The sequence below is a fragment of the Castor canadensis genome, chromosome 13 (assembly GCF_047511655.1).
Source record: "Castor canadensis chromosome 13, mCasCan1.hap1v2, whole genome shotgun sequence".
NCBI classification, from domain to species: Eukaryota; Metazoa; Chordata; class Mammalia; order Rodentia; family Castoridae; genus Castor; species Castor canadensis.
The window spans coordinates 35060802-35075193 of record NC_133398.1 but is presented as its reverse complement, the minus strand read 5'-3'; the positions used below and the strand labels follow the sequence as shown (position 1 = coordinate 35075193).

The window sequence follows — 14392 nt, the reverse complement described above, 5'->3', positions numbered from 1 at the left end:
GAACATACAATTTTTGGTCTTTTGTCCTTAATCAGTTTTAGGGTCTAGACCTTTCTTGGGCTGATCTGATATTTTCTCCTGAGCAGACTCAGGTCTTCCCAGGGTTTTCATCTTAACTTCACCCATTTTTCCCTTTGTAATTGGTTAGTGTTTTGAGGGGATAGTCTGAGGTTACACTCTTCATTAACTTTCCATTTTCCATTAAAACGTTCTGCTTTTATCAGTTACATTATGATGGCTAAGTAATGATTCCCTTTCCTTAATTAGCCTACATTTATTAGTTGGCATTCTACTATAAGAAAGAGCTATCCTTTCTCATTTATGTATCAGTAGAGACTAATGATTTTCTGGTTCATCCAGTATTTTACAATCCATGACTGTCATGATTTATTTTGATGCTGATATTATCCCTAGATTTGTTCATGGGAAGCCCCTGTAAGTCTTGTCTTTTTTCTTTTTACCCCCACCCCCCAACATTCCTTGAGCATTTCCTGATTTTCTGGCATAAGATTTTTTCCAAGCTTTTGCTGTCTTACCTTTTCCCCTCCTTTGGAATCTATTCAAAGAGCCATAATTTCTAATCATAGAATATGGTAGTTACGAACCATGACCTGGGCCCTTGATGTGCGTGTTTGTTATGTGGCACATACACACATACACACATACATACATACATACATCTATAAATGTTTTTATATCCTCCTTTGTGTATGTATCCATCTCCTCACTTCCACCCCAACATCTTGTTTCTAGACTTCTATTGCATGACTTGTAAATACTTTTTTATAGGCAGAAAGAAACTTATCCTCCATATTTATTTATCTGGTACAGTAACCAGTCTCCCAACCGTGCTGATTGTCTCCTCCACCTAAGTCCAATATCACTCAATATCCTTGACCACCAAGCTTGTGGGTCCCCTAGCTCACACTTTAGTGCAAGCTAGTAAGTTTTGAAGTAGGCCTGATTTTCATTTTTCCCTCATTCACTCCTTTATTGTCAGCTGTGCTCAGGGTGTTAGAGATTGTGGCTTTTCAGGTAAGTTGGGTGCTGCCAAAGAATAACAGCTGTTTTCTGAGGCTATTATTTGTATTATAGGTTGTCTTATCATCAGCGTATATTAGATATTGTTCCTCCTACCTTCTCAGCTCTGTGTCCTGCAAATCCAACCTGCATTTACAAGTATGGAGATGAAAGTAGCAGTAAGTAATTACACAAATTCCTCTGTCTTTAAAAAGTACCAATGCAAGTGTGCTCTGATGTCAGTTACTTAAGGTGGAGAAATTAAATTTTTCTTGAAGTTTATACTTTTTCATATTTGAAAAATGGTCCTTCACTAGCCACTACACTGACGATTTTCTCATGATCTAATTAGTTATTATCGGCCTATAACGTCTTCTGTTTTATACTGTTTACAGTGTTATGTCCATGACATTTTAAATAAGGTGCCAAGTATAGCGGATGAATTTATAGCCAGAATGTACTAACATGAAAAAGTGTATTTTTTATGCTTCTGGAAATTACTTGAATTGGTCATCATCTGATAACCATTCAGATCTGGTGCTGGGAATATGGTGTACATGACAATATACCTCTAGAAGTAAATTCGTAAATATGGTTTTCTTACCATTCAATCACATCACCTCTGAGGGTACACTATGAATCAAAGTGGCTATAGTTTGTCCTGTCATTTTATGCTTTGCACAGTATTTATCCTTAATGAAGGTGAGGTGTGTCTCTTGGTGATCACTGGTAGTTAGGTGGGTTTTTCCAAGTTTGACATTTCAGGTCGTACTAAAGCCAGCCCCTCCAAGATCCTTCCATTTTGTGTTGTGAAAGGTTTGCATCTGAGAATTCTGCCATTTCTTGTTTTGTGCATTACCCTAATATAGAAATCCCTAACTATCTAGCTATTTCCAGTTTCTGTTTTCTTTGTAGTCTCTAGCCCAGGCTCTGTAAACATCCTTTAGGAGCCAGTTTCTTATTGCCTTCTGACTTCCCTAATATAAATATCTTAATTTCTTGGGTAGAATGTAAATTCCTTGGTGACAGAGGATTCTTATTTTATTGTTTGTGGTTTTTGTTTTTTCACTCAGTTTCCTCCCATTTTCAAGGGAAAAGATCACAGCAAGTGTCACACAACTATCCTCCTGTGACCTGTTTTAACAGACTTTATTCATTCCAAGTGCTTGATAGCTCACATCCTATGGCCCTATGTCAGGATTGCCTTTTTTGTTAAAAGTGATTTCTTGTTCCTCTGGTGGTTCATATGGTGAGGACTCAATAGATGCTAACCAATAATGGGCACATGGTGTCATATCACATAAGCATCTTACTTAATGTAGATTTACCTTTACCTTTTCATACTCAAACTTACTCCCCACCATCCCAGAGGAAAGAAGAAAGAGAGAGTGTTGGCAAAAATGAAAAAGAAATAGGACTGGGTGCAGTGACTCACACCAGTTATGCAGGAGGCAGAAATCAGAAAGACCACAGTTTCAGGACAAGCCAAACAAAAAGTTAACAAGACTCCCATCTCAACAACAGCAACAACAGGCTAGGCGTGATGGTATACACTTGTAATCTCAGTTATATGGGAGGCCCTAAGTAGGAGGATCATGATCCAGGGCAGCCTGTGCAAAAACACAAGGCCCTGCCTGAAAAATAGCTAAAGCAGAAAGGGCTGGGAGTATGGCTCAAGTAATAAAGCACTAGCTAGCAAGCACAAGGCCCTAAGTTCAAACCACACTACCACAAAAAAAAAAAAAAAAAAAAAGGTCTGGCATGGTGGCTCACAACTGTAAGCTTAGCTGCTCTGGAGGTAGGGATCAGGGGGATCATTGTTCGAGGTCATACCAGGCAAGAAAAGCCTAACAATCAATAAGCCAAGTGTAGTGGTGTACACCTATGGTCCCAGCTATGCAGGAGAGGTCTTAGTTAAGAGGGGTGTTGTCCAGGCCAGCACAGGCAAAGACCTAGACCTACTGGTAGGGCAATACTGCACCTGAAAAATAACTAAAGCAAAAAGGGCTGGAGGAGGTGTGGCTCAAGTGGCAGAGTGCTTGTCTAGCAAGCTTGAGGCCTTGAGTTCAAATCCCAGTACCAGCAAAAAGAAAAGAAAACATGGCTTGTGAACTTTACAGAGGCTAAGAAGAGTTGAGGCTGGGCCTAAGACAATTGTAACTATCACCTTTCTCCTCACTGCTCATCTTGAAGATCCCTGTACTCCACATTTCAGTTAGTGAGGTGTTCAAGTAAGAATTGTGTCTTATTTTAGGAGAAAAACCATTGATCTTTGAAATGAAGCCTTAATATATGGCACCTTAGTTTGAATATTGATCTTGAGATAGAGTATTCTGTTTTGAAAGGAATCTTTTTTAAGTTTCTCAAATTATCTAACTACTCATAAGAATAGTCTTTCATCTTCATCTACCTTCCCCTCCATTCTATGTTTAGATTCTCTTCCTGGACATTCTGTGGCACTCTGTTTATCTGTTGCCTTTAAAAGTAAGGCAACCAATGATGAAATCTTCAGCATTCTGAAAGACGTACCAAATCCAAACCAGGATGATGACGACGGTAAAAAAATTAAATATTTCTTCCATAGAACTATGTAGAGGCCAAGTTCAAGTATAAATATAACTCTGACAACACAAGTTCGTCTTAAATTCAGTGCTGATAAAGCAGTATGTCAGTTTGGCCTGTCAATTGTTCTTCAAACCAAGGTATTTCCCCCCTTATTTAAAAAACAGGTCTTGACATTCCTGTGAAATAATTACTTAGATTAAGGACATAACTTGGCTGGGGACGTAGCTCAGTGGTAGAACACTTACTTGTCCAGCTTGGAGAAAGCCCCAAGGGTTTGATCCCCAGCACCACCAAGGGGGGAAAAAAAATACAAGGCTCTTTCAATATTCCCTGCTTTCACCAGAGAGATTCCTAAAAATGTGGTGTGTTAGAAAGGTAGATATTTTCTCCAGATTTTAAGCTATCATGACATTTAACATTTACCATATAATTTCAACCAGAATCTTAGTTTTGTTGTTTTCTGAGCAATGGTGGGAAAATTGACAAAATAACTTATAAGTTTATCTGAATTAATAAAATAGTAAGGAAAAAAGTGATGACTTTCCTTATCCCATATTAAAACAAATTATAAAATGTTTAGTTATTTATAGTAGCTAAATCAGTGTGCTGCTGGCACAAAAACCCCAATCAGGAGGACAGAGGACAAGTCTCCTGGCACAACTGGGTAACCCATTTGCTGGGGAAGCTTATTTAGAACATGGAAGTCATTACACATTGTCAAACATCCTAAGGCATAGGCTTGTATTTGCTGGTTTTATTTTTAGTTAATATAGTACCTTGCCATTATGTAGAAAAGATACAAATAAGAAATCTGTGTGCTGTTTTCTAAAAGAAATGAATCATATAGAAGAATTGGGGAAATAGCCCTGTAACACTTAAGAATTGATCGTGCTTAGTTTTATATTTTAGCATTTGAGATGTTTTTCTTTTATTTATTATTGCTGAAGAAGGACATTACATGAATGTCTGATTTAGCATTTAGATGTAAGCATGACATCTGCTTGGCATTCTAGGTGATATACTTACATTTTTTTCTCTTTGAAACATTTTTCAGATGAAGGATTCAGTTTTAACCCATTGAAAATAGAGGTCTTTGTGCAGACTTTGCTGCATCTGGCGGCCAAGTCATTCAGCCACTCCTTCAGTGCTCTTGCAAAGTAAGTACAAGCTTGGTGGACAGGAATGGTATAGTAATTTTTACCTAAAATTGTCAATTGTAAAGATCTTAGTGTTATTTGATAAAGTGTAATTTGGTTTGTGATAGCTAAAATCTTTATCCCACGGCTTCTGTCAGTCTGTATATACAGTTGCCTATGAACATGGAAGACACATTTTTTTTTTTCATACAGACATTAAGAGAAACTGGTAAAACCCCAGGCTGTTCAAGACAGTCATTTATATGGTCAGAAGCTCCCAGCCTGTGTAAGCATCTTCCCCAAGGAGCATAACCGGAAATGGGGTGTGTTGGGAGCCACCCAAAGGTGGCACTTAAAGACATATCTTCTAGCTTGTCAGAATCCAAAAGAAGAAAGAACATATAGATATTCCTCTCTTAAGACTTTGTGGCAGCTTCCATATAAACCAAATTCCTAATCATACCTTTTACATCCTTAAAAGGATATAAAATGATTAATATTTGGCTATTGTACACTTTTATACTATATTGTAACTTGACTTTGAAAACATTAAAATGCCTAATGAATAAGTATATATGGTATTTTTCCTCCATTATTAAAAGGTTTCATGAAGTCTTCAAAACCCTAGCAGAAAGTGATGAGGGAAAGTTACATGTGCTGAGAGTTATGTTTGAAGTGTGGAGGAACCATCCACAGGTGAGAATTACTTCATTGGACATGTGAGCCCCTGGTTACATGGGTATAAAGATAAGGCAATCTGAACTCATTTTTTTAAAACATTTTTTATTATAATATGATAGTTATATAGGGTGTTTTGTTATGACATTTTCATATATTCACATATCTTACTCTGGTTTGGTTCATCCCTTCCATTTTTCTCCCTCTTCCCCCACTCATCTCCTTAAAATAACTGACTGGTTTCAGTGCTCCATATTCATACAGACATAGAAAATACATTGACCTTATTCACCCTGAACCCTCTTCATTTCCCCTCCCGCTAATAACCTCCTCTGTTCTACATTCCTGTCCTTCATTGTTTTAGTGTCTGTTCATTGTTTTGCCCTGGTATTTTATCCATAGATATATTGTACTTTAATCAGTCAAACCCCTTCTATTATTCTTCCTTCCCCTTTTTCTTTCCTATACCTCGGATAAACAGTTTTCAGTGTATTTCGTTGTGTCCTGTTCCTACACAGTTCAGCAGTCATCTACACATCTGTACATGATGTATTTCAATATTATTCACTCTCTATCATTCTCTTATTTCCCTCCTTTCTTAGTCTCCTCTAATAGTCCCACTATTGGAAACATCAGAACATTTTTAAATCTATAGAAGCTTTTCATGGTATGGGTGTAATGATGATGTTGATTTATTCTTTAAGGAATGAGCATCATTTTTGGATTGCAGTATCTCAACACATTGAAATGTTGAGTAAGAATGTTTGTTGTTTGGCAGAGTCTATAAATTGGGGAGAAAATGGTTATTTATCCAGTTTCTACAGCCAAGATCAGATTTCTCAAGCCTCGATATATTATTTTCATATTGTGTATTACAAAAAGAATAGAAATAAATTTCATAAGACTTTATGCTAAAACATTGTTATATTTTTAATTTGGGGAATTCAGTTGAAATTATGTAAGACCTACTGGTCAAACCAATCGGTTCTATTGGTGCTGAAAATGAATTTTACAGTGCTCCTACTTTACTTTCATAATAAAGTATTATAATTTTGGCTACATGTAAGTGTGGTTTACCTTAATTCTTCTCATTGTAGATGATTGCCGTACTGGTTGATAAGATGATTCGTACACAAATTGTTGACTGTGCTGCAGTAGCAAATTGGATTTTCTCTTCAGAGCTATCTCGTGATTTTACCAGGTATGGACCAGAATTTGGAGCTCATATAAGAGACTTCATGTATCCCAATTCTGTGTTTTGTTTTGTTTTTTTGGCGGTACTGGGGTTTGAACTTAGTCTCATGTTTGCAAGGCAGGTGCCCAATCACTTAAACCACTCCACCAGCCTGTATCCCAATTCTTAGAAAATATGAACTTCGTAAATAATTCATATTACCTAGTAATGGTACTTATTTGTGAAGGTGCATAGCCTTTACAGTTGATAAGGACTGGAGCAACATGAGTTGACACAAAACAGGAAACAAGCAAATTAATTTGCAAAGAGGTAGAAATCCATCATAGTCCTTTATCTTCTCCACTGTATCAGTTATTGCCAGAGGACACTGCTCTGAGCTATACTGAATCCTTAAGGTGATAGGGTGTGGCCATAGGTTATCAGGGGCAGAAGTATGCCAAGCAAACACACAAGGCCCTGAGTTCAAATCTCAATACCCCGCCCCCAAAAGAAAAGGTTATCATTCCAGCCAAGTTGGTATTGACAAATGAAGACAACAAAAAGGCATTCTCAAATTTACAAACACTCAGAAAACTGACCACCCACATATGTATTAGCCATTATCCTGAGTGGTTTGCATTTTCAGTTCATTTTTTTGCTCACAACACTATAGTGGAGGTTCCATTATTGTCTACATTGTACAGAATATGAAAATGTCACAAAGTGCTAAGTCGCTTCCCTAAAGGCACACAACTAGGAGCAGAGCCAGGATTCAGACCCAGGCATTCTGAGGTCTCTTCATTGCTCAAGCGCTTCACCTGTTCTTTAACACCTTACTGATAAACAGCTAGTTCTGCAAAGCCTTCCTTGACTTCTACCAGAGTACAATTGCTCTGCTTTTTTGCCTGTCTGCTAACATTCTAGACTTCGAGTTTATGAACAATTGTCTTGGTCCATTGTCCAGCACAAAATTTGTAGAAGGAAGTACTACTTTGTGCTATATCCTGTAGTAAGGAGACCTTATTTACAAACATAAAAGTAAGAAACTACTTTTTTAAAAAATAAGCTGTTTATGCAGCATTTTAAAGCACCTACCAGGTAATCCTCATATGTGAACTATTTCCTGATAACTGATACAAATGATCTCATTCTTAAAGGCACAGTCCATTATCAGCTAATGAGTTTCTTGAATGTCCCAAGAGAATTGGCTGAGTGAATGTTAGTTACACAACATGAAGGGTATAAAGTGGCATTAGATTAGGTCCCATTTTGAAAAAAGTTCAACACTTAACATTTATATTTAGAAATGAGAACTATATTGCTATTCCTAATGTTAGTGTTTTTTTATAGTTTGTCACTTTAGTTCAATGAATATGTACACACCTATATCTAGATAAGGGGTAGAGGGTAATTGTCAAGGATACAATATTGCCTCAAGGAGTTTACCTGAGTCTAATAATAAAAGGCAAATCATGATTGTGCTAGAGAAACATACCCAAATCTGCCCAAAGGGTGGAAGATTCTGTCAGCCCTTAAAAATGAATAGGTTATGAAATTTGAGAGGTTTTATTATCTGTAATCATAGCTTAATATATTAACCAAATGCCATCTTACTTTAAGATTGTTTGTTTGGGAAATCTTGCACTCTACAATTCGTAAGATGAACAAGCATGTTCTGAAGATCCAGAAGGAGCTAGAAGAAGCTAAAGAGAAACTGGCAAGGCAACACAAACGGGTAAGTCTTGTGTCGATTTCAGAAACTCTGGAGAATAGTTAAAATCTACTGCTTTGATGGTGATTTGTTTCTGAGGCCAAGTTCTACAGAGCTGTTTGCAGAAGCAGAGGAAGGAAGAACAGGTAGTCTGTTGTGTGATTTTTTTTTTTTTTTTTTTTTTTTTTGTGGTACTGGGGATCAAACTTAGGGCCTTGTGCATGCTAGGGAAACACTTAATCTCTAAGCTGTATCCCCAGGCCCTGTTGTGTGCTCTTACACTGCACAGTACAAGCCACTTTTCTCTAGTTCATCACCTCTGTCTCTTGGTTGGCTTCCTTTAAGAGGTCAGTTTTATTTCTGAGTCTCTGGTGAAGGGGGAAGGGAGAAGATAAAAGGTGCTTGTTACATCTCCAGTGCTGTGGGGAACAGATGGGATGGGACAGTCACTCCCAAGCCCCAAGTACTTCTCATGGTAATAAGTTATTTAGTAGCCTAGAGGGAAGCTGTGATCTGGCTGCATTCTGTGACTAAGTGTAATAGTATTGATACTCTGTGACAGTATTTTCTGTTATTAGGCATATTTAGGAGAATAGAAGGTGGTTGGGGGGAGGGGGACATAACAAGGTCAATGACTTAGCTGTGCATGGTGGTACTCACCTGTAATCCCAACACTGGGGAGACTAAAGCAGGAGGATTGAAAGTTCCAAGCCAGTCTGTGCTACATAGCAAGTTTAAGTGCAGGTCCCTGTTCAGACATTAATAAACACTTATGTCAATGATCATGCACTCTCACAAACCTAAAATACTTTATGGTAAATGGTGCCATTCCATTTGATAGATGTGTAAGTTGAGGCTCAGAGAAGTAACATAACAGGCTCAATATTACATAGCTAGTGACAGAGCTAGGTTCTGACCAAGATCTTTCACACTCTGGAGACTTTCTCATGTGCCACACTGCTTTCTAGAAATATGCTAATATGGTAGCCACTAGTCATATGTGACTGTTGAATTTAAAATTATCTAAATAACAATTGAAAATTCAGTTTCCTTAATCACACTAGTCATATTTCAAGTATTCAGGAAATCCATGTAGTTGGTGGCTGTTGTCATGGGCAGCATAGAATCATATAACATTTCTCTTATGGCAGAAAGATCTGTTGGGCGTGGCACTCTGGAAACTTACCTTAGTATGGGTAAGGTTCCAGGCACCATCTGCTCAGCTACTTAGAACATAAAGAGACCCCATATCAGGTGCTGTGGTACACAGATGGGCCATAGCAAAATAGTAGTATCTAGAAGGATTACCAGGCTTTGCTTCAGTGACTCTCTCGCCTTCTTGCTGAAAGAGCCAGGTGCAGCTAAGTCATCTAACCTCAGCCTTTCCCTTGTCTGTAAAATGGAGATAAAGCATGCATTTTAGTCTTTTTTTTTTTTTTTAAAGTTAAACAAACGCTATATGCTTTTCAGGGTGAGATGGAAGGGAATTAAAACTTTACAGGGGTGTACTAAGCCCATCTTTTTTTTGCTCTTGAACAGTATGCTTTGGATTATTACTTGCCAGTCAAAGCCATTTCTAATTATGATAAAGGTGAACAACTGGGCTGTGAGCTGCGAGCTGCATGAGGACCTGCCCACCTTCCCATGTAAATCATTAGGTGATGAAAGACTAGCAAGGTGCCTCCTTTTACAACTACACAAGTGGTCAAGCAGTGATATCCACATCCCATTGCTGTTACCAAGACAAGTTCCGCTCACTATCCCCAGCCTAGCAAGCATCTATGAAACTTCTGAGTACGAAGACCCTGTTTCTAAACCACAACAGGATCTGGAAAGTGGGGAGGGGGAAGGCATTTCACTGTAAGAATACACATCTTTAAATAGCATTTGACTAGTCACAGTAAAATCCTTCCCCTTCTTTGATGGATTTCTAAGTGTTCTCCTTTGGTTCCTGTGCCTTCTGCAGCGAAGTGATGATGATGACAGAAGCAGTGACAGGAAAGATGGGGCCCTTGAGGAACAAATAGAAAGACTCCAGGAAAAAGTGGAGTCTGCTCAGAGTGAGCAAAAGAACCTCTTCCTCGTCATATTCCAGGTAACTTGCAGTTCCTTGACATGTAAAAAAATCAGTGCATTTTTTTATTTATAATTTTTCTGGAGTTTGTTTTTACTTTGGTTTTTTTTTTTTTTTCCAGTTATTACTTTTTTGCTTTGGGGTATTGTTCTCATTGTTGTTGAGATAGGTTCTCACTTTTTACCCCAGGGTGGCCTTGAACTGGTGATCCTCCTGCCTCAGTCTCCCAAATGCTGGGATTACAGATTTATATCAGTATTCATAGCAAATACAAGCTCACCTCATGGAGGCCACCACCTACACCTCTGAGCTCTGTACTATTTACTTAGTGTTTAAATACCTATCTTATGCTTAACTGTTCCCTATTGCTGGTGATTTAGATAACTGTTATCATACATATGGAAATTTTGTGTATAGATTCCTGTTGACATGTTATTTCCTTAAAATAAAGTAGTATTACTAGGATAGATAATTTAGACATTAAAAGTCTGTATGTATTTCCAAAAAAGGATGTACCAGTTCACATTATTACCAGTCTTCCTTTTTAGATTGACAGTATTTCGGTGCATCATGAAAATTAGGCACACGCCATAGTCTTGGTGATGCAGGCAATACTTTGAGGGCTCTTTATTATGAGTTTGTTTCTGAAGTAGAAGATTCTCCATCTAATACTTCAACTTCATTCATCCTTTCCAGCGTTTTATCATGATCTTGACTGAGCACTTGGTACGATGTGAAACTGATGGGACCAGTATATTAACGCCGTGGTATAAGAACTGTATAGAGAGGCTCCAGCAGATCTTCCTACAGGTTTGTGAAGAGATTTGAGTAGATGATAAACACTACTGTTCTCAAGACACAAAGGTTTTCCATTAAAAAAAAAAAAAAAAATTCCTTGTTAGACTGGGATGTAGCTCAGTGGTAAAGCACTAGCATTCCTGAGGCTTGGTTTTGATCTCCAGCACTACAAAAAAGTCCAGAAGGTTATGTAGTTCCTTTCAGGCCCTTTAGTTCCTGTCCATTTGCTGCTAGTATTCTCACCAGAGCCTTGAGGCTTAAATTAGTTTTATATTACTCAACTTGTAATTGCAATTTTCTATAGTAGGAAGCCCAACTATAAATTGTAGAGAAAAATGCTAAGGAACAGTATTTGAATTTATAAAAGTTCTTTAAAATGTCACTGCTCACAAAAGCCAAGGTAAGCTTTCTGAGGTCTCTGTAAAAGCAGAATGCTAGCCAGGCACTGGTGGCTCATCTCTGCAATCCTAGCTACTTGGGAGGCTGAGATAGAGAGGATGGAGGTTTGAGGCCAGCCCCAGCAAATAGTTCACAAGACCCCATCTCCAAAATAACCAGAGTAAAATGTACTGGAGGTGTGGCTCAAGCAGTTTACAGCCTGCTTTGCAAGTGGGAAGTCTTGAGTTCATGTCCCAGGACTACCCAAAAAAAAAAATGCCAGCTCCTGCTCTCAGCTACATATAAGTTAAAGATGTACAGGAGAGTGAAGCAATTCTTTCTCTTCAGATACTAGCCTCCTAAAGTCATTTGTTCTAGAAAAGTGATTAATGCAGAAGATTTTTCTAAAAATACTTCAATTCTTTAAGCCTCCAAATGGGAATTCCCTCTACATTTTTTTCATTCCTGCCAGTTGAAAAGCTTTAGCAGCCCCTAGTCTCCTGCGAGTCTCTGAGTATATTTTAGTCTACCCTACAGCACATAGAAGAGCTTCTTTGAATTTCAGACACATTTTGGCTTCCTAGCTCAGTCCCTGTTTGGATTACTTTTTAAAAAGTCATCATAAATTATGTCCTACTTAGCAGGGAGAAGGAGCTGAAGCTACTCTGTAGTAGTAGTAGCCACAATCAGGTGAGTTATTGAATATTCCCCTTTTCCCATTTGCCTCTGCATTTTCTTAATGTTGGGGCTTTTCAGGAGCCAATTATTCTTGTCAGCAGGAATAAACTACTTTTTTCCTACCTCTTCCACAGGCTGCCCAAGGAAATGTCCTACAAGATTGCTTACATGACTTTTCCTGACCTAACATCCTTTTCTTTGTCTGCAGCATCACCAGATAATCCAGCAGTATATGGTGACCCTGGAGAACCTTCTCTTCACTGCTGAGTTAGACCCTCATATCCTGGCTGTGTTCCAGCAGTTCTGTGCTCTGCAGGCCTAAGGATCACTTTATCTCCCATATGTCAAGACTGTTTTTTTTAAGTATCTTAAAATAATTTGTTTCCTTTTTTTGTTTGTTTTGAATGCTTGCTTTCTTTGTAAACTTTTACTTCTTAAAGGAAGAAAGGGGAAGAGGACAGTGAGGAATATGGCATTACCCTGCCTTGCCCCTAAATAGCAAATATTTCTTAATGACTATAATGTGACAATGACCATGATGTATTATATATGTGACAGATACAACATTTTTGTGATCAGTTTGATATTTTTTCTCTTTAAGGCACAAAACCACCAGTTTGAGATATGTGAAACACTAGAGGTCAAGCTTGCAAGGTAGTAAATAGAACTGATGGGTTTATTACCAGGTAGCATAGCTTTTTCACAGCTCCTGGATAACCTAAAATGGGTAAAATAAAACTAAAACTATATTTTGTAAACTTTGGTATTTCATGATTTATTATCTTAATCTATTTTAAAATTGGTGATTTCTTGCTGAAGGTATACTTACCTGCACTTGAAAGTGTTTTCTTCTAAATATTTTTAAGTAGTACCTTAAGATAATACTTCTTAGTATATAAAAGTGTTACTAGCCGGGAGCTGGTGGCTCACACATGTAATCCCAGCTACTCAGGAGGCAGGTATCAGGAGGATCGAGGTTCAAAGCCAGCCCGGACAAATAGTTCCACGAGACCCTATCTTGAAAAACCTTTCACAAAAATAGGCCTGGTGGAGTGGCCCTGAGTTCAAGCCCCAGTACGGCAAAAAAAGTGTTACTATTTAGAATACTGATTCCTAAGTTTGTCTGAATACAGATCACCTGGAATCTCTAAAGTTATTTTAAAACTTAAGCTGTGGTGTCTGGAGGTAGAATACAGACACCATCAGTTCTTCAGCCTCCCCAGAAGATTCCATTTTGGGAACCACTGTCATAGGACATCTGGTCATTTCCTATAGCCTCAGAAGATTTGTCCAAACTCTATACAAAGGTCATGCTCATGAGGAACTGCAAGGAGATAGATTGACTAAAACTGCACTTGGAATTAGATGTGGGTTTGGGTTTTTCTGTATGAATCCTGGTTCAGTAACTAATTCCTGAGCCTATTTCCTGTATGGTATTGAGGCTTAAATAAAATGAGAGCGTTTTGTAAAAATAATACTTAAGTATAATGAATTACCTCACATTCCAAATTTCTAGGATTTTTACACTTCATTAAACCTTAGGAAAACTAATAATAATTCTAGTTATTGGTAGTATTTTTGTGCATTTATACAACATAGGTATCTTTTTTATTACCTAAGTTTATGATGTATTAAGCATTTTCCTTGTTTGGCTATATGGTCTCATTAGGTTACTATACATTTTAATGGTCACTCAAATAATCCACTCAATAGATGGGAATTCTTAGAATTTTAAAGGTCCCATAAAATTTAAGGCAAGAAATAAGTACTCAGTAGGTCAGGGTTGTATGGCAGGTTCTAGGCTCAATATTCCCTTACTTACACCTGCTCCTCTATCCCATCACTTAAACATAGAACACCATGTGACTAATTTGAAATGGCTCCTTTCCCTCAAGAAGCCAAAGTGTAACTAATTAAGGCATTGGTAACTTTGACCTTAAACTGCTTTGTAATCTTTTCACAAGGCACAAAGTCTGGCTAATTATTAATCATCTTTTTAGAGAAATTTACAGGTTTTCATTTCCTTTCTCTTGATCCTCTCTTCATAGGTAATGGTTGATTGTGACCCTGCTCTGCCCAGTCAGGCAGTTGTATAGAAAAACTGGAATAGGTATTGAATTTTGAAGAAGGAAAGATACAAGAGCAAACATTCAACAGTTCCTCTCCCCACTAGTGAGGTT

At 37.9% G+C, this 14392-nt stretch overlaps 1 protein-coding gene across 1 annotated transcript in view; it reads left to right on the top strand.

Moving 5' to 3' along the window:
* Nucleotides 1–13687, top strand: part of Ncbp1 (nuclear cap binding protein subunit 1) — a 37279-nt gene extending 23592 nt beyond the window's left edge. Inside the window, exons 15-23 of the mRNA XM_020158597.2 lie at nt 1096–1199; nt 3454–3576; nt 4640–4742; nt 5324–5417; nt 6497–6600; nt 8194–8308; nt 10251–10379; nt 11055–11168; nt 12421–13687. Coding sequence (XP_020014186.1) covers nt 1096–1199; nt 3454–3576; nt 4640–4742; nt 5324–5417; nt 6497–6600; nt 8194–8308; nt 10251–10379; nt 11055–11168; nt 12421–12534 — 1000 coding nt within the window. The 3' untranslated portion in view covers nt 12535–13687. The remainder of the gene's footprint in view (nt 1–1095; nt 1200–3453; nt 3577–4639; nt 4743–5323; nt 5418–6496; nt 6601–8193; nt 8309–10250; nt 10380–11054; nt 11169–12420) is intronic.
* The last annotated feature ends 705 nt before the right edge of the window (nt 13688–14392 follow it).